Source organism: Centruroides sculpturatus, unplaced genomic scaffold, assembly GCF_000671375.1.
Source record: "Centruroides sculpturatus isolate CEXI.00-Female unplaced genomic scaffold, Cexi_2.0 scaffold337, whole genome shotgun sequence".
Taxonomy (NCBI): Eukaryota; Metazoa; Arthropoda; class Arachnida; order Scorpiones; family Buthidae; genus Centruroides; species Centruroides sculpturatus.
This window is the reverse complement of record NW_019384508.1, coordinates 181,625-206,309: the sequence shown is the minus strand read 5'-3', so window position 1 is coordinate 206,309 and position 24,685 is coordinate 181,625. Positions and strand designations below refer to the sequence as shown.

Below are 24,685 nucleotides of genomic sequence, written 5' to 3'. Positions count from 1 at the left end.
TAATAAACGTAATAAATCATTACTTAATTAATTTTTAATGAAAGAAAAATTGATAGTGAAAATTTTATTATCATCATTTTAAAATATGTTTAGTAATGTCGCTTCGATCGATCGAGCGCTGTGATTGGTCGTTAAAGTTCGTTTGGCAAATTTGAAAAGAAGTTTAGAGTTTTCGATTTTTATGAAAAGTTAAACTTTTTTATTCGATTTTATAAATATTTCTTGAATTAATTTTAGGATTAAATAGGTTTATTTTTAAAATCAAAATGAAACCAACGTAAGTATAACCTGCGACTGAAGTTAATATTGATATTTAAGTTATTATTTAGGCCTAAGAACAGAGTGATGAATGTTCCATTTATTAAGTAATAAATATAATTTATGTAAAATGTTAATGATTTTTATTTAATAGAATCTAAAGATAAAGTAGAAAAGAAAAGATAATAATGTAAACCGTAAATAATGTAAAGATAACCGAAAATAATGTTAGAGAAAGTGGCAGTTGAGAGTACAGTTGTACACAAGATTGAAAGAATTGTTTATAAGCCGTACACCAACGTTTTCTCTCGTAATTTTATCTAATGATTAAGGCTTAACCTGAAGAACGGCTTCTACTGTACTATTTTAGATGAGATTTTTTTGTTTTCAACAACGTTTAGTCTTCATTGAGTACTTAGGGGTATTAAATTGATAACATTTCAGACATTGTTATAAATATTTTTATATATTTCTATTTTTTTAACCAAATGTTCGAACCGTTTTAAATTCGAATTTGTTATTGCATATTGGTTCGATTATAGAACGATTGTAAACGTTCCAGAAAATTGATCAAATTGAAAACAGTTCGTTTAATTCTCAGTAATTCTCATCATTCTCGGCGGTAGATGTTATATAACAATGACTATAGTTATTGAAATCTATATCTATATCTATCTATATATATATAAATGGACGTGTGTGTCCCTATATTTCACTTTTCCGCAAAAACTACACATCGCACATGAATGGTGTTTGTATGTGGTAGTAGCCCCAAGTCTCCATTCGTGCATAGGGGTGGTTCCGTCTCGATAGCTATAAGGGTGCGGGAGATATAGGCTTGAAAGTGGCTTTCTATTTCGAATTGTTTGTTCGAATTTGTTCGAATTTAATTTGAACATAAAATTCGAATATTGGTTCGATTATAGAACGATTGTAAACGTTCCAGAAACGTTGAAAATAGTTCGTTTGACTTGATGTGAACAGGAGATGTTCAATTTCATGATGAGCTCAGGATCTCTAATTAATAATTAGAGGAGACGTTCAGAAATCGAATCGGGACCAGATCTCTAATTAGACTGGAAACGGGGGACCTAATTCTTGCATTCTGTGAAAACGGGTAAGATTGGCTATAATGTAATTATCTTAATCTTCACTATCGTTACTTTTTAAAAACCCAGCGAAGCCGGTCCTTGCAGCTAGATTACTTGGAAAAACAGTCTTTTATGTATATAAAAAACTATATTACATACAAATGTACGAACAAATAAAAACCCAGCGAAGTGGGTCCTTGCAGCTAGTACTGAATATAAATGGTGTTTGCTTGCAACATTTGCGCGGGCAAAGTCACGGGTAACAGCTAGTTTACAATAAAGACATACGTGCTAGACATGCTTAAAACACACAGAATATTTGAGGGGCCACTCATTTAAAAAACTCTATAAACAAAAAAAGTCATAGGACTACTAATCAACTCTGCATCGTTCCAGCTGCCATTGCTTAAGCTTGCTTTTTTTACAAATCAATAAAATATTCTGTAAATACTACACAAAATAAAATGTAACTAATATGTTTATGTTAATTCTTTTCTTTTTGTATTGACTTGTAAAAATTTTAAGGGTTGGTAATGGGCCTCGTACAGAGTTCAGCTTACAGCTTTCAAACACTTAAATCTCTGGCTCTGTGTCCTACACAAAATTACTGACATTTTAAACTTTAAGGAAAAATCCTTTAAAATTGACAGTATAACTTGTTCATATAAAGCTGGACAATCTGAAAACTTTTTTGCCAATTCTTAACAGTTGAATCCCCTCTTTCAGTCCATTATATTTATGAGCTCCGAATTCTGATTTCTGAATAATTGTCTGTTTTTCATTCGGAAATAGACAAAAACTTATATTTGGTTCCCATATGAGTTTTTTTTATTTATAGAGTTTTTTAAATGAGTTGCCCCTCAAATATTCTGTGTGTTTTGAACATGTTTAGCATGTATGTCTCTATTGTAAATAAAATTAAGAGAGGAAATATTGGTGTATGGCTTATAAACAATTATCTTTTATGTTAATTTTTATTTTAAATTTTAGTGTTAATGTTAACACACAGATGTAATTTTTATACTTGTTTGAATATTTAATTGTTCCAGTGATTTTAAAATTTAAAATTGCTCTTTTAGCATTCTAATTTTTATCGAACGTTTTGACCTGAAGCAGAAAACTTAGTGATTATATATTTATACAGTCAAATAAACATATGAATAAATATATATATAAAAATGGACGTGTTTGTCCACATATTTCACTCCGCGGCCAAAACTGCACATCGCACATGAATGGTGTTTGTGTGTGGTAGTAGCCCCAAGTCTCCCATCGTGCACTATTGTGGTTACGTCTTGATAGCTATAAGAGTGTGGGAGATATGGGGGTTGAAAGTGGTTGACTTCGAAAATGTGTAACAATGGAAGTGTTGAGTAACAAAGGAAGTGTTAAGATGAAGTGGTGTGCAAGATTTACAGGCGCAGATGCGTTTTTTTGCTTTTTGCAGGGAAATCGAACATATTTTTAGACGATGTAAAAATTCTTTAATTAATTAATTAATTAGTTTGGAAACAGGGAACCTAATTCTTGCATTCTGTGAAAACGGGTAAATCGGCTATAATGTAATCTTAATCTTAAATGTTTTCGAATAGTCCAGGACCGTTATGTGTGAGTAGTGAGGATGGCTTTTGGAGATGTGTGATACACATGCTTCAGTTGATTTTTCATAAGTAAAAGTATACGAATAACAAGAAAAAGTAGAAAGTGAATAGTGAAGTGTGAAAAGTAAAAATATACAAAACAATGCCAAAGCGTAAGAAAGAATTTTTGCGGTCTTGAATCATATCTGAAAGGCAAAAGATGGCGCGGAGAAATGAAACCACGGAAGAAAGAGAAGTACATCTAACACTGCTACGAGAAACAGAAATAATCAGACAGAAGAGCAACTTGAAAATTATAGGGAAACACATTGAAACAGAAAGATTATGTAGAGGAAGAGAAACAGTCTTTTATATAAAAAAAAACGATAGGCCCTATTACATATAAATGTATGAACAAGTAAAAACTCAGCGAAGTGGGTACTTGCAGCTAGTATGTATATATATACACACTAGGAGAGATACCTAGTATATATATATAGTATATATATATATATATACTAGGGGAGATACCTGACAAAACCAGAGCTAAAATGTAACTAAACTTTTAACTCCTTTCAGAGGAATAGTTTTTAATTGAAATAATGTGACTCTGGTTTGCATTGGAAGTTTGTATATAATGAATTGGGGAATCTAGACTTGTCTTTCATTTATCTAACTGTTCTTGAGATTAAGGAAAGATAGACAGATGGATGACTGTGGGAATTTATAGATCTACAGTTTTTTCAATTGCAGTTCAACAAAAATGCGTGAATTCTTCATCAATGCAGTCTTTCCAAAAGGGAAAGGAATGAAAAGATTGTATAGAATTCCAGCTCTTGAATATCTTATAATTATTTGTTCACAATAAAAGCAACACTTGTCAAATTGTAAACCAGAACAGTTAACATTTATTATTGAGACTTGTTATTGGACATGGCAACTCTCAACCAAACAATTTGATAAATTGAAAGGACATGTCAGATAGTATGAAGAAGATATGTAGTATAAAAAACTCTTGCAATAGCAAGTGATCATTGCAAGCTGTGTTAGTCATTTATTAAGTAAAATAAGTGTTAGTTCTAGTTTTGCTACCAGGGCATCATTTTAAGTCCAACCATAATGTTAGATTCCTAATAAAAAAAGTATACTTGTAAACTTATTTGGAACTTTCTAGATAGTTTCACTTATTTCTATAGTTTATATAAATATACATATATATGGCTTAAATATAGATTTATATTTGTTTTATCTTAACAGCATTACTAATAATTTCTTTACATATGATTTTAACTTTAGAATAATGCTAAATAAGCTACTATAGTTAACTTATGTAAATAACAAACTGTTAACAGTAGATAGGTTTGCTGAAGAAAATGTTTTTGATTGATTAATAGGCCACTTCCAGATACTTAAAGAATTTGTTATAGATGTATTGTTTTTAGTTTTAGAATCTGAAGTCAAAGTTAAGAAGGAAGTGGCATTTATCATATTAATTTAAAGCCTAATGTTTGCTGGATTATGTCAGAATGATCCGATAGATGCATTTATCATACTTGGTTTAGAAGCATTAAAATAATTATCTTTAACTCTTGGTAATGATGGAGTTCAACTAATATCCATTTGAATCCATTTACATCTTAATTAGTTTATGTAAACATCTTCAAAGTGTTGGTTGAATATCTGATAAAATTTGCATAATGATAGAACTTTCTTCTGTTTTATCAAAAAACTAGATGTTTTAGTAAATGATCTTCTAATACTAAGTGAGATTTTGCCAGCAACTATTCAATACTATTTGGTTGAAATCTCTTTTTTGTTGTTTTGTAAGATTTGTTATAAGAATTGATTACACTTTTTACAGAAATGTTACCTTATTATAGTATTTTTTAACATAATTACTTGTTAGTTAAAATTAATGCTAAAAATCAAAAAATTAAACTTTGAATTTGACTATTTGATACTGTTAAAAGAATTTGGAATTATTTTCTCTGTTAGTAATTAAAAAAATAAGTATTATATTGTATTTTCAATTTAAAAAATATGAATACTTTAAATTATTTCAAGAAATATTGTGCAAATCTATGAAAATTATTTTTGCATGTCAGCCATGTCGTGCAGTAAGTGTTAACTTACTGTCATCAACTTGGATCTGTACTGCCAATAATTTATCATGTTATTATGGATTGGGGCATGTTTTTCTGTCATTTAATACTAGACACGTGATACCTTTGTAATAAACATCAGTTAAGAGATTACTAAGATTTTTCCTGTTAAATAGAAGGATTGAACTTTTTTTATTATAATAACAACAATACAGTTAGATATATTTAATAATGTGTATGTTCTATTTTATAGCTTACTTGGACATTTATAATATAGATGTGTATAAGGAAGAATGGCAAACTTCTTGTTAATTACAGTCAAACCCCCATTATTATGTTTTCAGTCTGTGCAAAGTGTGTTCTAATGCAAAAAAAAATAGATTTGCAGACTTGTGAACAAGGGAGATTAGGTATTTGAATAAATTTCATTAACACAAAGTGCCAGTTTTTAAGATTCTTCAACTTTGAATTAACAGTGTTTGATCTGATAGTATTTGAAATTATTTAAAATTATTAATTGATTAAAGTTAATTTTATAGAATTGCATTGAATTGAATTGCTGAATCATTGTTTATGACAAACTTATCTAACATTTGTTGTTTTTATGAATTATCATAAGATCAGTAGGCATGATAAATAAATTTGTTGAATAAAAAGCACAATGATGAAGCATAACTATTATATTACTAGTATATAATTTCACAACAACAATTTTTACATGCAAATGCACAAAAAGATTGTTATCATGAAATTATATTAGTTTAGTATTTATTTATAAGGGGAAAATGCCAATTACAATTAAAAATAATTATTTAAACTAAATATGATTTTTGTTATTTGTACTAAAACAAATTCTAAGTAATGAGATGATTTCGATTGTTAAGTATGCATATTAGTTTTTTGACAACTTTTTGTGTAATGCTATTTTGAGTTTTAAAAATTGATTTTTTTCAAGATGAGTCAGTCTAGATATTCGTTAGTTAAGTGAATAAATTCAAAAATTGGTTAACTCATGATGATGACATTTGTTTGGCTCATTTGCCAAATTTCATTTAGTATTAAATACAATGGAGTTAAATTATTTACAAGACATGCCCATTGCAGGAAAGTGTGAAAAAAATGCATCTTCTCATTTATTTTCCCCTCCACATGATCATTGCATAGGCCAGTGAAGCAGTTTCCAATGATGGGATAGTTCTTTGAGTAAAGTAGAATAATTAGTTGTAATTTCTTTGAAGGTAGTATTGCAATATTATCCAAAATAAGATTACAAATTTATTTTATAATATAAAATAAAGGCATGTGTATTCACTTATAAATGAAAATTTTCATGTTTTGAAAAATTGATTCTGGATTTCCCAATCATTTTCCATTCTTTAGCTTATTGTTTATTAATTAATGAATGTGCCATGCTTGTCATGTAAATCATTAATTTTTCTAAACTAAAATAAACTTTAGAAAGTACTGTATTCAAAAGAATCAGAATCTTGAGTAGTGTCAAAATCAGGAGAAATTTGGTATCTTCCCATCACTAATTTAAATTAACAAAAAATTATAAAAGTAATTATTTTCTACATTTATTTAAACATAGTTATTAAAATCTTAATGTTTTTTATTTATTTAGTCGTCATAAAACACCAAAACGACAATTGAAACTCAGAAATGGATTAGTCGATCCAGTTGAAGTTTATTGCAGACTTCGAACATTAGAGGATCAGACTGATGATATATGTGTAAAAGCTTTAGATAACTGTACTGTGAAATTAATGCAGCGTGATGGAAATACTCTTACAAAAAATGGACTTACAAAAGAGGTATGTATTTAGTTGAATAAATTAGTTTGTAAACAGTATTAAAGTTTGATTTAAAAAGTCCAGAATGATAAATAATAATAAAATTCACAAAATAGAAAAAAAAACAGTGTCAAAAAAAAAGTCTTCATATCTCATTTCCAGCCACACTGCTTAGGAACACAAGTTCACCTTTATCTTTCTGTCACATTAATATACAAAACTTGTTAAAAATGGGCCTTCTAATTGTGGCATAGTATAAAAGTATATAATTGATATAATATTGCTTCAATATGCAAAGTTTGTTTTTCTTTGCATATTGAGTTAGAGGAGAGCCTCAAGATAAAGGTCAACTCTACTTGTGTTCTGGAGGAGTGTGAAAGGGGGTGATATATGAAGAATTTTTATTTTATATTTGAGTTAATTCTAAATTTGTAAATTTTTAACAATATAGTTCATTATTTTTTTTTTTTTTTTTTTTTTGTAATTGATTTAAAAATAAAAAAATTTACTATTATTTCAAAACATAACATTAACTGGAATTTGCATATCTGTTAGCCTAGGAAATTATATTAACATTTATTAAATAAAGAAAAAAAATTATGTTGATTATATGTAACTTTACAGAGATTTTTTACACTGTTTATATATAGTAAGATTTAGGTATCTCCGTTTCATGTTTCAAATGTATCTTGTTGTAGTCTGTTAAAAGTTCCATTTATATGACAAGTTGTGCTACATATTTATAATTCATTAACAGCTAGAAATGAACTGTGTTTGATAATTTACATACAGTAAGATCTTGTTTAGTGTTTCCTTGATTAATGCTGATTTGATATAATGCAGTCTGCTTAAAGCCTGAAAAAAGCTCAAAATTTATGATTATTCAAATTATTGCAGCATCTTGTTGATTCGTATATAATACGATTTTTCCCGAACCAAATAATTAGCAAAAGGTGGCAGTTCATTATAGTGAATCTGTTTCTTCCCCTAAATCTGTTTCTTTGGTGCAATTTTAGAAAAAATATAACATCATGGATGACATAGGCAATATCGACTTCACTTGGCAAGAATTGACTGATAAATACATGAACAGTGTGTGGAAGAAGGTATGGCTGGAGAAGTCCAAGGATTTTCAATGAGAAGAGCCTATCATTGACCAAATTGTCAACTCAATTGATGCAGAAGGACTAGGAGATGTAGATGAGCAGGTATTGAGGAGTTACTGCAGGTCCTGGTGAGAACCTTACCAATGACGATTTCAAGAACTGGCAGAACAAGGAATTCATGTAGAACTGGAAAATAGTGATTTTGGAAATGAAGACCCCAAAGAACTTGCTACAGGTTTCCTTAGTAAAAGTTTTGTAACAATAACCAAAATTGCTGATCAAACTAGTGAATGATCTAGATTTCGAAAGGAGTTCAAAAGCAAGACTAAGCGTTTTGGATGCAATCTTCTGCTACTGACATTTGCTTTACAAAAGAAAAAGAAAGCGACAAATGACATTAGACGACTTCATCGTAAAAAATCAAGAATTTCAGAAGAGTCAGGACCTTCATCACAAATATGAACTTTATATTTCTGTGTGCATATGTTTGTGTGTTATGTAACATATATTATTATGCAAATTAATATAAAAACTTAAAATTAAAATAAAATTTGTTTATTTTTGGTCGCATGTTTCCCTTTCCCTGTTTACTTTGTGTTAAAATGACCTCATTTAACACTGTTTCATTTAGCACTTTGTCGTCTAGGAACACATTCTAAACACTAAACAAGGTCTTGCTATACTTAGTACACCTAAAGTAAAATCTTAAATTTGAGGATAATATATCGTATATAAGTGATATTACACAGTACAGAAATACACGCTATATGTATATTTTAAACATAATAAACACAATCAATGATTGTGTATAGAATTTCTTAACAGTACAAATAAAAAGAATTACTCTTAACTAACTAAATGAAATGCTGTATTAAGTATAGCTCTTTCAGATAATTTTTCTAATATATATTTTTGTAGATTCATTACACATTCAAGTATGTGTTTGATGAAAATGTTTCTCAGAAGACTTTGTTTGATAATATTGCATTTCCATTAGTAGAAGATCTTATTCGTGGAAAAAATGGTATGTAAGATGTTTTTAAATTAATAAAATTATTCAATTATCTTGATAATTAATATTAAAATGTGATTTAACGTACTTAATATTTTAAGAATGTTTAATTATTATAAAAATATATTCAACAACAAATAACATAATTATTCATTATTAAATATATTTCTATAATATCTAATATTTTAAGAATATTTAATTATTAAAAGGATAATTAAGTTTAGGAAAAAATGCATGACATATTAAATTTTTATAAAATAACATAAACTTGTATTTTTATATAGGTTTGCTATTTACTTATGGAATCACATCATCTGGAAAAACATATACAATGACAGGAACACCACAGGATGGTGGACTTTTACCTCGTTGCTTAGATGCAGTTTTCAATAGTGTTGGAGAATACCTAACAAGAAAATATGTAAGTTAATTATTTAAAGAAATTTATTACTACTACTTATTCAATTCATTTAACAATTATTATGCAACTATTGCAAAATTTAGATATTCAAACCAGATAAACTGAATGGATTTGATGTACAGTCTATAGCAGAATCATTGATGGACTTGCAAAAAGATCTTGGTTTAATTACCCCAAAAACTCCTAAGACAAAAAAGTAAAATTTTAAAAAAATATATTTAATAGTTTTTTAATGATATTTTTTATAATAAACTTTGAAATATTCTAGAAAAGATGGTGATTTAGATTGGAGCCAGAGGATACCAGATGATGTTAAAATACTAGAAGTTGATTCTGATAATGGATATGCTGTGTTTGTGTCTTACATTGAAATTTACAATAATTATATTTATGATTTGTTAGAAGACATTCCAATTGATCCAATTAAACCAAAGTAAGTAAAAATTTTGAAAACAGAATGTAGCATATTTTAAAATCATATTTATTCTAACATTTATTCAAAAGACCTCCACAGTCAAAAATATTGAGAGAAGATGCCAATCACAATATGTATGTATTTGGAATGACAGAGAAAGAAGTAAAAACTGCAGATGAAGCTTTTGAATTGTTCTGTAAAGGTCAAAGACGTAGACGAGTAGCTCACACAGCTCTTAATACTGAATCGAGTAGGAGTCATAGTGTTTTTAATGTTCGGCTTGTTCAGGCTCCTTTAGATCCAGTGGGTGCAGAAATAATTCAGGTATTGCAAGTATATAATTTAATTTTTTTTATTTAACATTTTTATAGTTATTTTATATGACTGTTGATGATGATTGATATATATATGACCGATGAATGACCGATATCTGGCGAATGTCAACATTCTCCGGTGAATGTCAGCATTCATACAGTCATTTCGTGTATGTAAGAAATATTTGCTAAATATCATTATTTCTCACTTACACTGGCAAATGTCGACATTCAGCATGCACTGATGGTGAATGTTGAATAAAAATATTTTTATTATGTTAAGACAAAAATGCAACTTTTAAATATGTCAAAATAGGAGAAAGCTTAAGTAACAGAAATAAATAATGTAAATAAACTGTTGAACCTAAAACAAACAGTACATTCTAAATCATCAAAGAAAATAATACAATAATAAACTTACACATAAGATTGTATAACATTAATCACATAATTTATTTATTGCAACAACTTAAACTGTTATGGCACTTTGCACAAGAGTCCCTTGCTTTTATAACTGCATTTATTCGTGGAACACTTCTTTCTGCAATGACAGTGTGTATAGCCTTGCCCTCCACTTTTCGAATTAGCTGCAGCTGCTTCTCTTAGCGATATTTCTTGAGAAGAAATCTCATCTCTAGAAAGTAACTTTTCTTTACAAATTACGAACTGATTACAGGTATAAAGCGGCTTGAGGGTACCATTTTTGTTTGCTAATTTATAAAAGTTGGAGTCTTCTATTCCAACAACAACTGCCAACATATTTCGGGCATCTGTATGGCCACAGTTGACATCAGGGACTTGTATTCGTACGGTATCACCAATTTGAGCAGAAGGAAACAGCGAGGAATTTGGTGACAGACTGTCACCTCTCTGTTGACATCGGCTTCTCGGGTGTCATTTCGACCTCCACCAAAGCTTGTCGACATACACTGGCGATTGTTCAAATGCATAATAATATAACCAAATATTTGGTCCTTCCCCGATGTATATTGTATATGTTGATATTTACCAGAGAATATCGACATTCTCTAATTTAGGTCTTTCACAGTAACATATATATATATATATATATATATATTTATTTATTTATTTCAGGATCGAAATCAAACTATTGTTAGCCAGTTATCTCTAGTAGATCTTGCTGGTAGTGAAAGAACAGTACGAACAAGAAATACTGGAGACAGGCTACGTGAAGCAGGTAATTTAAAATAAATATATAAATTGTTTAAATTAAGTTTTAATATTTGAAACTTATTAGGAAATATAAACACATCTTTGATGGCGTTGAGAGAATGTATTGAAATATTAAGAGAGAACCAAAATCAAAATAGTTGCAAGGTATGAATATAACAATGCCATTTGAAAAACACACACACAAATTATTTAAAGTTGAAACTTAATTTTGTGTCTGTTTGTTATTACAGTTAGTTCCATATCGAAAAAGCAAGCTGACTCATTTATTTAAAAATTATTTTGAAGGAGAAGGAAAAGTGAGAATGGTAGTTTGTATCAACCCACGCGTAGATGATTATGATGAAATTATCGTAAGTAATTAATTTTAATTTATTATTAATATGAATATTGTAATATTGTGTTAATTTTTAAAATCTTTATTTCATAGACTAATAATTCATTCTTAATAATTTGATTTTTGTTATTTTGAAAGAATTCAAATATAATTTAATATAAAATATCTTTATAGCATGTTATGAGATTTGCAGAACTTGCTCAAGAAGTGCTTCTGTCTCGGCCAACCCCACTGTCTAATGTTTTGTCTTCTGGATTAAAATCTGGTAGAGGCAATAATTACCGAGAAGCTGTAAAAAAGGCTGAGGAAGAAGGAAGTAAGATGTTTTACTTAAATAAAAATGATTTTATCTTTAGTTGGTTCTGGATTAAGTAAAATATTTCAAATATTACTTTATTATTCATTATGTGCCCTTCATAAGTATGTTTTGATAAGGCAAATTACATAAATTTTAATATAATATGTGCCAATGAAAATTATAGTGGTTATTAAATTAAATTATATTTTAAGTTTTTTTATATGATATAAATCTTTAATTACAAAATAATTTATTGCATACTTGCATAAAAAATATAGAAAAAATTTATGTAAAAAGATTACTTTTTCTATATTTTAAATTAATGCAATACTATATCATCTTTTTACATACATTTTTTCTTACAAAATTCTATTTTATTTAAAACTAATGTAATCTAAGACAAAATGTTCCGTAACAGTTTGGAAAATCTCAACTGACCACTTTCTGTTCCCCACATTAAAATTTGTTTTGAAAGAGAGAGAATTTCAGTCAATTTTGGAAATCAGGAGGCTGTAGAGGGAATTAAACAGCATTTCAAACAGATCCTTTAATGAGAGCATATATATGTTATTAGAGGATGCAAAATTTTTTATTAAGTACATAGGAATATATTGAAGACTGATGCTAAATTGGATGATTTCTGCCAAAAACATTATATATATATATATATATATATAAATTTAATCCCCAAACTTAGTTGCTGCACTTTTGTATGTGTGTATTTAACAAACATTGTATTTTTAGCTTTAATACTTAACACTAAAAATACTCTAATTATTAATAGTAAAACATTAATAATGGAATAATGTAATTTATTCAATATTCATGATAATGATTCAAATTCATAGTCCAGTTTTATTTTTCAGCAAATTTGGATGATTATTTGGCTTCAACAGTTTATACAATGGGACCTGCTTTTCCAATTGTAAGATTTATTATTTTAATATTTTTAAATTGGCGAAACACTTATGCCATAAAATTCATAAATGTGAAATTTTAAACTTATTAATAATAATAATATTTTTAGATAGAAAATATGAATAGTGAAACTTTAACAAATCTTCTGAATTTTATGAATGATAGAAAGGTTCGCCGAGAAACTTTATTGAAAGACTTGAATAATAAACGTGAGTATATATTTTAAAAATTTATTTAATAATAGAATCTGTGACATTTTATTTTGTTTGACTAGAATCTGAATTTAGAAGACAGTTGAGTGAGAATGAAAAAGAAATGATGACTCTTCGTCAGGTATGGTTTTTTAATGTTTTATAACATAATTTCAAATTTACAATGCTGAATTTTTATTGGGTTTAATATGTTATATGTGTAAATTTATGTCAATAACAATTATTAATTGAACATTTGATTAATTAGAAAACTAAATTTACTGTGATAAATATAATTTAATTAATTAATTTTTTTACAAAGCATAAACTAGAATTTAGAAATTTAATTTATGATTTGTAAAAAATTCTTTCAAAAAATTTCAAAATTTGCTGCTTTGTAAAAAGAAATAGCTAATCCATGCTTTTACTCAGAAATTATTAAGAGAATATATATAAGATGTTATTACTAAAGCATTATTTATTTTTATATAAAGATTAGTTTTGACATTATATAAAAGTTTCTTTTGTAAAGTTGTCATTTGCAAGACATTTCATAATAATATGATAACTATTATTATGAAATGTCTCATATGTGAGAACTTTATAACTCAAATATAAAGATATTCATCTCTGGAGTAATGTAATATTTAACTTATTCCATTGTAATGGTAGAGAACCTGAAGGTAGTCTAGACTAGACTGAAAGTGCTCATTATTATTACACTGATATGCTTATAAGTTGAATGTTGATATGGAAACTGTATTGCACACATTACCATATTTACTTGCATATAAGATGAGGTTTTTATTTATTTTTCATGGCTTCAAAAACCTAGGTTCTCCTATGCATGCGAGCAAAGGATTCTTTGTTTTTGCAATAATTTCTGTGTATTATGTATAGTTCATGCTGCCATTATAGATCTACAGTCTATTTATCGTAAGTTGGCACCTACTGTAAACAAACTAAGATACATTCTCTTTGTTTATTGGTTTAAACCTATGTCCAACAATTAAAAACTGCATTGCATCTCATTTATCTGCAGAAAATAGTTTCTTGTTACTTTTAAAATCATTAATGAAATACAGGTCACATGGCAATGATTATAAATGTAGTTATTTCATATTTGTTAAATTGTCATTTTTAATGATTATCACATTCTGGATCATTAAAAATAAACTTTTTCCAGTCATATGCATTATAATGTTTTGGTTTTGTTTTCCATTCATCATGTATCATGTATTAAGGCAAATATGGCTGTTTGCCTTAATATGTGCATTTGATAATATTTTATTTGTGATTAAATGAAATAAAATTAGAATTGTATTAATAAATGTAATTTTCCTTATTATGATCTTTAAAATCGCACCTCGTCCTATATTCGAGAACTTATATGTAAGTAAATACAGTATTCATGAATGAGGACAATATATCCCTGTAAGGAAAATTCTGATTTTCAAATTGATAGTTTAATCTTTGCCTAAATTCAAATATAAATTTAAAATGACTAATCAGTTTTATTCAATGAATACTAATATCAGTCCAAAGGAGATAAAGATAGATAGTAAAATGGAATTAAAATTGATGATTAAAATATTTTAATTATATAAAATTTAATTACAAGGATTTATTTTTAATAAATATATTTAATTAAGAGATTATACTATGATAATAGATACAGTTATCTGAAGATTATAAATGTACTATAAAAACATTATTGCATTGAAAAATGTCTTTGTAATGTTACAATTGTGTTATAAATGATATTTAACATTGTTGTTTTAGATTAAATTAAAAGTATAATTTCTTGCATAAAAATTACATAAAAGTACACTTATAATATTGAGAATTTGATTCTCTTTATAATCATAATAATTTTTGAAGCTTTTTCTCTCTAAAATATTATTTTATATATTAACTGAATGGATAATACTATGCCTAAAATACAATGGATATATACTGAATGGATAATACTATGCCTAATTTATTCCTAAAATACAACTTTAACATATAAACTAAATAAAACTATTTAAGATTGACACTTAAGTCAGCTATGTAAGCTGCTTGGTGAAATGTCAGTTTACTACTAGTGGGATCTACCTGATCCAAACTAACATAACTCGTAACAAGTTGCATGGGACAACATTGATCTTCACCATTTATCCATATTGGCTATTTCTATTACAGATTAACTTATCAACAATGGGTGAAATTTACTTAAACAATAGAGGTAATACCTTAATGCTAGAAAATTCTTTCCCCATATGACAATAAATTAAGATGAATTAAAAGGATAAAATATAAATATGATTAACCATATAGCCTTCAATGTACTGGTACCTCATTTTAAGAAATCACTCAACTAAAATAGGAAAAATAAATTATTTGGCTCTAGACAAGGTAAACATTTACTTTTTTGCTTAAATGTTTTAACCTATTGCCATACTGCCAAAATATGTGGTTTTAAATTCAGCTCAAGACCAAAACTTTTTTGTAGACACAATATCTTTTTACAATTAATTTTTCAATAAAAAACTAATATTTAAGTTCTAGAGTTTTAAAATTGAATTTCATTCTAGTATATTTATTATTTAAATACATATTCTAAATGTCCATTTCAAATTAGCTAAATGCTGAACGTATAAGTGAGCTGTATAATGGCCTCTTTATTTATAGACTTATCACACCCTCATTAGACACAAGACCAGCCTCAGTATATCTTGAGGCTGGTCTTGTGTCTGATGAGGGTGTGATAAGTCTATAAATAAAGAGGCCATTATACAGCTCACTTATACGTTTTAACCTAGACAAGAAGCATATAATAGTAAATTCTGAATATTGATAGTTATTTATATTTTAAAATTAGCAAGTTAGAGTTCTTCAAATGGATTTAGAAGCCAGAGAACAACAAGTAAAATGTCTAGAGAAGAAAATATCTGATATGAAAGAAACTAATGATGTTTTAAATAAAAAGATTGGAGAAACTGAGAGGAATAAACAAGCTTTAGAAAATGAGGTGATGATGATTATAATAATAATAATAATAAAATTATTAATTAGAGTAAGACTTTTCAATATTTTTCTTTTGAATAAATATGCAGTTGGATGAAAAAGAGATGTTACTAAATAAAGGACAAATGGAGAAAGAAAAAATCAAATCAGAACTACATGACCGTCTTGAAATAGAAAGAAGTCGTATGCAGCGTATCATGGTAAGATTTAAATAATCAGTAAAACTGAAGTTGGCTATTATATTTTTTTGTCTGAATGAAAAATTAATAAATGTTTTATATGAGGAAAAAAGAATGTTTTTAAGATATTCTAAAAATGGATGCATTGCTGATGAGAGCAAAAAATTTAATAACTTCCATCATTAGTATTATATTATTTTGAAAATTTACTTTTTTCATATTGTGTGTGTATATATGTGTTGTTTTTTTTTTTTATTATTATTATTATTTCAGCAACCCAATAGTGCTGTTTCCCGAACTTATCATGATTTTTGTATGTTATAACTTTTTTTTTATTCTGTTTAAGTACCTTTAATAAATGCATTTCAGACTCATATTGTCCCTCTTCAGTCATTATACAGTTATTACATATACAGTGGGGTGATCAGTTAATGAACAGTTTGGACTGCGAACAAATCAGACAACGAACACTTTCATGAAAGATTTTTATGTTCGGACAACAAACACATGTTCGGATAACAAACACCTCACAGAACAACAAACACAAGAAGCAGTGACATAAATAACGAATACCAGTTGGTGTTCCCTTGTCTCTAGCTGACAATTTGAAACCTTTTGGAGTGCGGGAAATGTGAACATTGACACGATACTCATCAAATATTATTCCTTTTAACTTTCAAACTCTCTTTGTAATTCCAGCTTTTTGTTTACCTTTCTAACAGAATAATTTTATATAGTCTTTGTGAGACTGTCAGGCACTTGTTAAGTTTTGCATTAGTTTTTATTTTTGAATGTGGAGAGTTTAACTGTCCCATCAGATATTTGTTAAAGTTTTAACAGCAGTTTTGAATTCTGTCCAGGCCTCACATTTACATGATTTTTTTGTGTGCTAGTAGATTTCTGTTCTCTGAATTTTGTAAGTGTTTTTCTGAACTTTTTATTTAAAAAAGAAATTGATAATATTATGGAGCCTAAAAAGAGTGGAGTGTCAAGAACTGTGCTCACCATAGAAACCAAGCAAGAGATAATAGTTAAGATAGAGTAGACAGAAGATGTGTGATGTTGCTAGGCAGTATGACTTGAACAGGTCTACAGTAGACACAATCTTAGCTAAGAAAGATGTAATCAAGAAGACTCAAGTAGCTAAAGGAGTAACAAAAATCACATCTGAGAAACAATGATGTACCATCCATGAAAAATGAGAGATTGCTTTTAATTTGGATAAAAGAAAGGGAAATGAAGAGAGATGTAATTAGTATGACTATCATTCAAGAGAAAGGTAGAGAAAGTTTTGAAGCACATGCCAAACTCTACCTACATTACAAAAGATGAGAGAAATATTTGTGGGCCCATAAAAGACCGATTGATGTTACTTTTGGGAGCTAATGTTCGTGGTGATATGAAGCTTATCCTGCTTCTTGTCTATCACTCTGAGAACCCTATAGCATTAAAAAAAATTCATAATTAAAGGAAGACTGCCAGTGATGTGGAGATGAAATAAAAGAACATGAATCATGCAGGCTCTTTTCAAAGAATGGCTGTTTGAAGTTTGTGCTCCAAACTTCAAGGATTACCTTCAGACCAATAAATTGCCATTGAAAGCACTATTGCTATTGGACAATTAAACAGGACACCCAAAAAACCTTGAAGATTATTTGATGGAAGACTTTCCTGGCTGACAGTTCAGTTTCTGCCTCCGAATACTACTTTGTTGATTTGGCCAGTGAATCAGAAGGTTATTGTGGGTTTCAAGAAATTTTACATTCATGCACTGTTTTGTTGGTGTTTTAAAGCATGCCAGTTCTCCTGATTGATGACATTAAAAACATCTTGGAAAGAAAATTTTAATATTCTTGAAACTATCTGACTCATTCAGAAGGCATGGTCAGAAGTCACTCAACAATAGTTGAATTCTATTTGATGAAAGCTGTGTATCTCCTGCATTCAGGGAGACAGAGATGGTGTCCCTGAAATTATGGATGAAATTGTGACATCTGCTAGAAATCTCGAATTGGAGGTGAATGAAGATGACATTGAAGAACTCATAATGAAATCTGAAACTGACCTGACAGTAGAACTCCAAGAACTCTTGAATGAAGAACACCAAGAAATTCAGCGAGATGTGTTTTTTTCTGAAAAAGAGAAAGACAAAAGAGAATCAATGCTGATATCTGCTATTAAAGATCTTTTGAAGAAGTGGGAGAATGTCTGAACAATGGTCTTAGAATGGCATCTAAACCAGAATGAGGTTAGGATCTCTACAACTACAATGCTATTAATTAATTCTGAAAAATCCCGAAGAGAGAAAAGCAATCGACATTGGATAGATAATGCCCCACAAATGGAAAAATACATGACTGATAAAAATGCAAGATTGTGTATATATGTTATCATTATTATACTGTATATAAATAAACATAGTAAGAAAGTATATAATTTTTTTATTTCTTTTTTGGGGTCTGGAATGAATTAATCAAATTCTCATAAAAATTACAGTAAATCGATAATCAGTTAACAAACAATTCAGGTAGCGAACATGATCTTGGAATGGATTATGTTCATTAACTGATCACTCGCTGTATATATTTTATTAATTAGCTGGATCTTTTTTATTTATGCATATAATAATTTGCATCAGGGAATTTATACATAAACAGTAGTTTATCATTACATTAAAACTAAAAACTAGTAAGTTTAAAATTAAAAACAATGGGATCAGTTATTAAATAAATTCATTAAAATAATAATTCTAAAAAAGTATATTTCCAGAAATGAACTAAAAGTTAAAATTCGAGAATATGGAAAATATAGTAAGAACTAAATATTAAATTTAAATTGTGATCCATCTCTGTGTTAAATTTCTCAGTCTTATAGAAGAGAGTAATTTTAACTCATTTATTTCTGAAAATATACTTTTTTAGAATTATTTTTTTAATTAACTAGTAAGTTGTTTTATATTTATTAGTTTGTCCTAATTTGTTTTTGATTTATAATTTTTCTTTGTTTTAAAATCTGTTGGTGGTTAAAATCAATTGCTTGAGTGTTTATAAGATAATTCCAGCTTTAGAATTTAATAAGTTGCTTGAGAATTTGCAAGATTGAATTTTTTGTAATTTGCATCAACAGTTCTTGTGTCAAGTTTAATACTAAATATATAGAAAATGCTGATGATTCATTACTTCTCGCTAGATCACAATTTCCATTTTGATTCAACAGAAGGCAAAGAGTTAGTTACATTCATTAAGCTTTCAGCTGGATTCTTATATTATGAAAATAATTAGAAATGTAAACTTTGACAAATTAGCTATTATATAATTCTAAATCACTTACTTATCCCAATAAAATAACACACACTTACTTCATTTGGGAGTGTTTAAAATTTTTTGTTTTAGAACTGTTCATATAGTATTTCTAGAAGAAATTAACGTATTAATTTTAGTATACAGTGGTACCTCGGTATACGTCTGCTTTAGAATACGTCAAATTCGGAATACGTCCTGTTTGGACAAAACAAATTTTGCTCGGTATACGACTTAATTCAGTTATACGCGCCATCTATAAACAAGTAGCACTATTGGTGTACTAGACCAGACTAGACGTTTGTGGTGCCACAGTTTATAACTTTGTTAGATTTCTTCCGATTTTAATTTGTAAGTAAAATTTTATTATTTTTATTAATCATGAATTGCAAACAATCAAAAGCAACAGAAAACTAAAAAAATGACTAGAATAACAATGGAACTGAAAAAAGAGATTGTTGAGAAATATGAAGGTGGCACGCATGTTTGAGATTTTAACTGTTGCATGTTGTATTCCAAGAATGATGATATTGACAATTGCAAAAAATAAAGGCATTACTAAATCTGCTAACATTGCGAAAGGGGTTAAATCAATTTCTAAACAGAGATCAAAGACTGATTACTTCATGTTGAGAAATTGCTTTTGCTTTGGATAACTGAAAAACAGTGTGCTGGAGACAGCATATCAGAAGCAATTATTTGCGAGAAAGCTAAAAAGATACATGCTGATCTCATGAAAAATCAAGCAGGAACTAGCCAGGAAAGCGAGGTGTTAAAGCTAGCCATTTTTTTTACATGAGAANAGGATCGAAATCAAACTATTGTTAGCCAGTTATCTCTAGTAGATCTTGCTGGTAGTGAAAGAACAGTACGAACAAGAAATACTGGAGACAGGCTACGTGAAGCAGGTAATTTAAAATAAATATATAAATTGTTTAAATTAAGTTTTAATATTTGAAACTTATTAGGAAATATAAACACATCTTTGATGGCGTTGAGAGAATGTATTGAAATATTAAGAGAGAACCAAAATCAAAATAGTTGCAAGGTATGAATATAACAATGCCATTTGAAAAACACACACACAAATTATTTAAAGTTGAAACTTAATTTTGTGTCTGTTTGTTATTACAGTTAGTTCCATATCGAAAAAGCAAGCTGACTCATTTATTTAAAAATTATTTTGAAGGAGAAGGAAAAGTGAGAATGGTAGTTTGTATCAACCCACGCGTAGATGATTATGATGAAATTATCGTAAGTAATTAATTTTAATTTATTATTAATATGAATATTGTAATATTGTGTTAATTTTTAAAATCTTTATTTCATAGACTAATAATTCATTCTTAATAATTTGATTTTTGTTATTTTGAAAGAATTCAAATATAATTTAATATAAAATATCTTTATAGCATGTTATGAGATTTGCAGAACTTGCTCAAGAAGTGCTTCTGTCTCGGCCAACCCCACTGTCTAATGTTTTGTCTTCTGGATTAAAATCTGGTAGAGGCAATAATTACCGAGAAGCTGTAAAAAAGGCTGAGGAAGAAGGAAGTAAGATGTTTTACTTAAATAAAAATGATTTTATCTTTAGTTGGTTCTGGATTAAGTAAAATATTTCAAATATTACTTTATTATTCATTATGTGCCCTTCATAAGTATGTTTTGATAAGGCAAATTACATAAATTTTAATATAATATGTGCCAATGAAAATTATAGTGGTTATTAAATTAAATTATATTTTAAGTTTTTTTATATGATATAAATCTTTAATTACAAAATAATTTATTACATACTTGCATAAAAAATATAGAAAAAATTTATGTAAAAAGATTACTTTTTCTATATTTTAAATTAATGCAATACTATATCATCTTTTTACATACATTTTTTCTTACAAAATTCTATTTTATTTAAAACTAATGTAATCTAAGACAAAATGTTCCGTAACAGTTTGGAAAATCTCAACTGACCACTTTCTGTTCCCCACATTAAAATTTGTTTTGAAAGAGAGAGAATTTCAGTCAATTTTGGAAATCAGGAGGCTGTAGAGGGAATTAAACAGCATTTCAAACAGATCCTTTAATGAGAGCATATATATGTTATTAGAGGATGCAAAATTTTTTATTAAGTACATAGGAATATATTGAAGACTGATGCTAAATTGGATGATTTCTGCCAAAAACATTATATATATATATATATATATATAAATTTAATCCCCAAACTTAGTTGCTGCACTTTTGTATGTGTGTATTTAACAAACATTGTATTTTTAGCTTTAATACTTAACACTAAAAATACTCTAATTATTAATAGTAAAACATTAATAATGGAATAATGTAATTTATTCAATATTCATGATAATGATTCAAATTCATAGTCCAGTTTTATTTTTCAGCAAATTTGGATGATTATTTGGCTTCAACAGTTTATACAATGGGACCTGCTTTTCCAATTGTAAGATTTATTATTTTAATATTTTTAAATTGGCGAAACACTTATGCCATAAAATTCATAAATGTGAAATTTTAAACTTATTAATAATAATAATATTTTTAGATAGAAAATATGAATAGTGAAACTTTAACAAATCTTCTGAATTTTATGAATGATAGAAAGGTTCGCCGAGAAACTTTATTGAAAGACTTGAATAATAAACGTGAGTATATATTTTAAAAATTTATTTAATAATAGAATCTGTGACATTTTATTTTGTTTGACTAGAATCTGAATTTAGAAGACAGTTGAGTGAGAATGAAAAAGAAATGATGACTCTTCGTCAGGTATGGTTTTTTAATGTTTTATAACATAATTTCAAATTTACAATGCTGAATTTTTATTGGGTTTAATATGTTATATGTGTAAATTTATGTCAATAACAATTATTAATTGAACATTTGATTAATTAGAAAACTAAATTTACTGTGATAAATATAATTTAATTAATTAATTTTTTTACAAAGCATAAACTAGAATTTAGAAATTTAATTTATGATTTGTAAAAAATTCTTTCAAAAAATTTCAAAATTTGCTGCTTTGTAAAAAGAAATAGCTAATCCATGCTTTTACTCAGAAATTATTAAGAGAATATATATAAGATGTTATTACTAAAGCATTATTTATTTTTATATAAAGATTAGTTTTGACATTATATAAAAGTTTCTTTTGTAAAGTTGTCATTTGCAAGACATTTCATAATAATATGATAACTATTATTATGAAATGTCTCATATGTGAGAACTTTATAACTCAAATATAAAGATATTCATCTCTGGAGTAATGTAATATTTAACTTATTCCATTGTAATGGTAGAGAACCTGAAGGTAGTCTAGACTAGACTGAAAGTGCTCATTATTATTACACTGATATGCTTATAAGTTGAATGTTGATATGGAAACTGTATTGCACACATTACCATATTTACTTGCATATAAGATGAGGTTTTTATTTATTTTTCATGGCTTCAAAAACCTAGGTTCTCCTATGCATGCGAGCAAAGGATTCTTTGTTTTTGCAATAATTTCTGTGTATTATGTATAGTTCATGCTGCCATTATAGATCTACAGTCTATTTATCGTAAGTTGGCACCTACTGTAAACAAACTAAGATACATTCTCTTTGTTTATTGGTTTAAACCTATGTCCAACAATTAAAAACTGCATTGCATCTCATTTATCTGCAGAAAATAGTTTCTTGTTACTTTTAAAATCATTAATGAAATACAGGTCACATGGCAATGATTATAAATGTAGTTATTTCATATTTGTTAAATTGTCATTTTTAATGATTATCACATTCTGGATCATTAAAAATAAACTTTTTCCAGTCATATGCATTATAATGTTTTGGTTTTGTTTTCCATTCATCATGTATCATGTATTAAGGCAAATATGGCTGTTTGCCTTAATATGTGCATTTGATAATATTTTATTTGTGATTAAATGAAATAAAATTAGAATTGTATTAATAAATGTAATTTTCCTTATTATGATCTTTAAAATCGCACCTCGTCCTATATTCGAGAACTTATATGTAAGTAAATACAGTATTCATGAATGAGGACAATATATCCCTGTAAGGAAAATTCTGATTTTCAAATTGATAGTTTAATCTTTGCCTAAATTCAAATATAAATTTAAAATGACTAATCAGTTTTATTCAATGAATACTAATATCAGTCCAAAGGAGATAAAGATAGATAGTAAAATGGAATTAAAATTGATGATTAAAATATTTTAATTATATAAAATTTAATTACAAGGATTTATTTTTAATAAATATATTTAATTAAGAGATTATACTATGATAATAGATACAGTTATCTGAAGATTATAAATGTACTATAAAAACATTATTGCATTGAAAAATGTCTTTGTAATGTTACAATTGTGTTATAAATGATATTTAACATTGTTGTTTTAGATTAAATTAAAAGTATAATTTCTTGCATAAAAATTACATAAAAGTACACTTATAATATTGAGAATTTGATTCTCTTTATAATCATAATAATTTTTGAAGCTTTTTCTCTCTAAAATATTATTTTATATATTAACTGAATGGATAATACTATGCCTAAAATACAATGGATATATACTGAATGGATAATACTATGCCTAATTTATTCCTAAAATACAACTTTAACATATAAACTAAATAAAACTATTTAAGATTGACACTTAAGTCAGCTATGTAAGCTGCTTGGTGAAATGTCAGTTTACTACTAGTGGGATCTACCTGATCCAAACTAACATAACTTGTAATAAGTTGCATGGGACAACATTGATCTTCACCATTTATCCATATTGGCTATTTCTATTACAGATTAACTTATCAACAATGGGTGAAATTTACTTAAACAATAGAGGTAATACCTTAATGCTAGAAAATTCTTTCCCCATATGACAATAAATTAAGATGAATTAAAAGGATAAAATATAAATATGATTAACCATATAGCCTTCAATGTACTGGTACCTCATTTTAAGAAATCACTCAACTAAAATAGGAAAAATAAATTATTTGGCTCTAGACAAGGTAAACATTTACTTTTTTGCTTAAATGTTTTAACCTATTGCCATACTGCCAAAATATGTGGTTTTAAATTCAGCTCAAGACCAAAACTTTTTTGTAGACACAATATCTTTTTACAATTAATTTTTCAAT

At 27.5% G+C, this 24,685-nt stretch overlaps 1 protein-coding gene across 1 annotated transcript in view; it reads left to right on the top strand.

The window, feature by feature from the left end:
• The first annotated feature begins 118 nt into the window (after window positions 1-118).
• Window positions 119-24,685, top strand: part of LOC111622301 (kinesin-like protein KIF23) — a 31,636-nt gene continuing 7,069 nt past the window's right edge. The window contains exons 1-24 of the mRNA XM_023364661.1: window positions 119-277; window positions 6,656-6,845; window positions 8,849-8,954; window positions 9,227-9,363; window positions 9,447-9,559; window positions 9,632-9,796; window positions 9,868-10,102; window positions 11,188-11,290; window positions 11,351-11,430; window positions 11,517-11,636; window positions 11,795-11,936; window positions 12,785-12,843; window positions 12,946-13,045; window positions 13,111-13,169; window positions 15,891-16,040; window positions 16,126-16,242; window positions 18,164-18,286; window positions 20,320-20,422; window positions 20,483-20,562; window positions 20,649-20,768; window positions 20,927-21,068; window positions 21,917-21,975; window positions 22,078-22,177; window positions 22,243-22,301. Of these exons, the coding sequence (XP_023220429.1) occupies window positions 267-277; window positions 6,656-6,845; window positions 8,849-8,954; window positions 9,227-9,363; window positions 9,447-9,559; window positions 9,632-9,796; window positions 9,868-10,102; window positions 11,188-11,290; window positions 11,351-11,430; window positions 11,517-11,636; window positions 11,795-11,936; window positions 12,785-12,843; window positions 12,946-13,045; window positions 13,111-13,169; window positions 15,891-16,040; window positions 16,126-16,242; window positions 18,164-18,286; window positions 20,320-20,422; window positions 20,483-20,562; window positions 20,649-20,768; window positions 20,927-21,068; window positions 21,917-21,975; window positions 22,078-22,177; window positions 22,243-22,301 (2,673 nt within the window). The 5' untranslated portion in view covers window positions 119-266. The remainder of the gene's footprint in view (window positions 278-6,655; window positions 6,846-8,848; window positions 8,955-9,226; window positions 9,364-9,446; window positions 9,560-9,631; window positions 9,797-9,867; window positions 10,103-11,187; window positions 11,291-11,350; window positions 11,431-11,516; window positions 11,637-11,794; window positions 11,937-12,784; window positions 12,844-12,945; window positions 13,046-13,110; window positions 13,170-15,890; window positions 16,041-16,125; window positions 16,243-18,163; window positions 18,287-20,319; window positions 20,423-20,482; window positions 20,563-20,648; window positions 20,769-20,926; window positions 21,069-21,916; window positions 21,976-22,077; window positions 22,178-22,242; window positions 22,302-24,685) is intronic.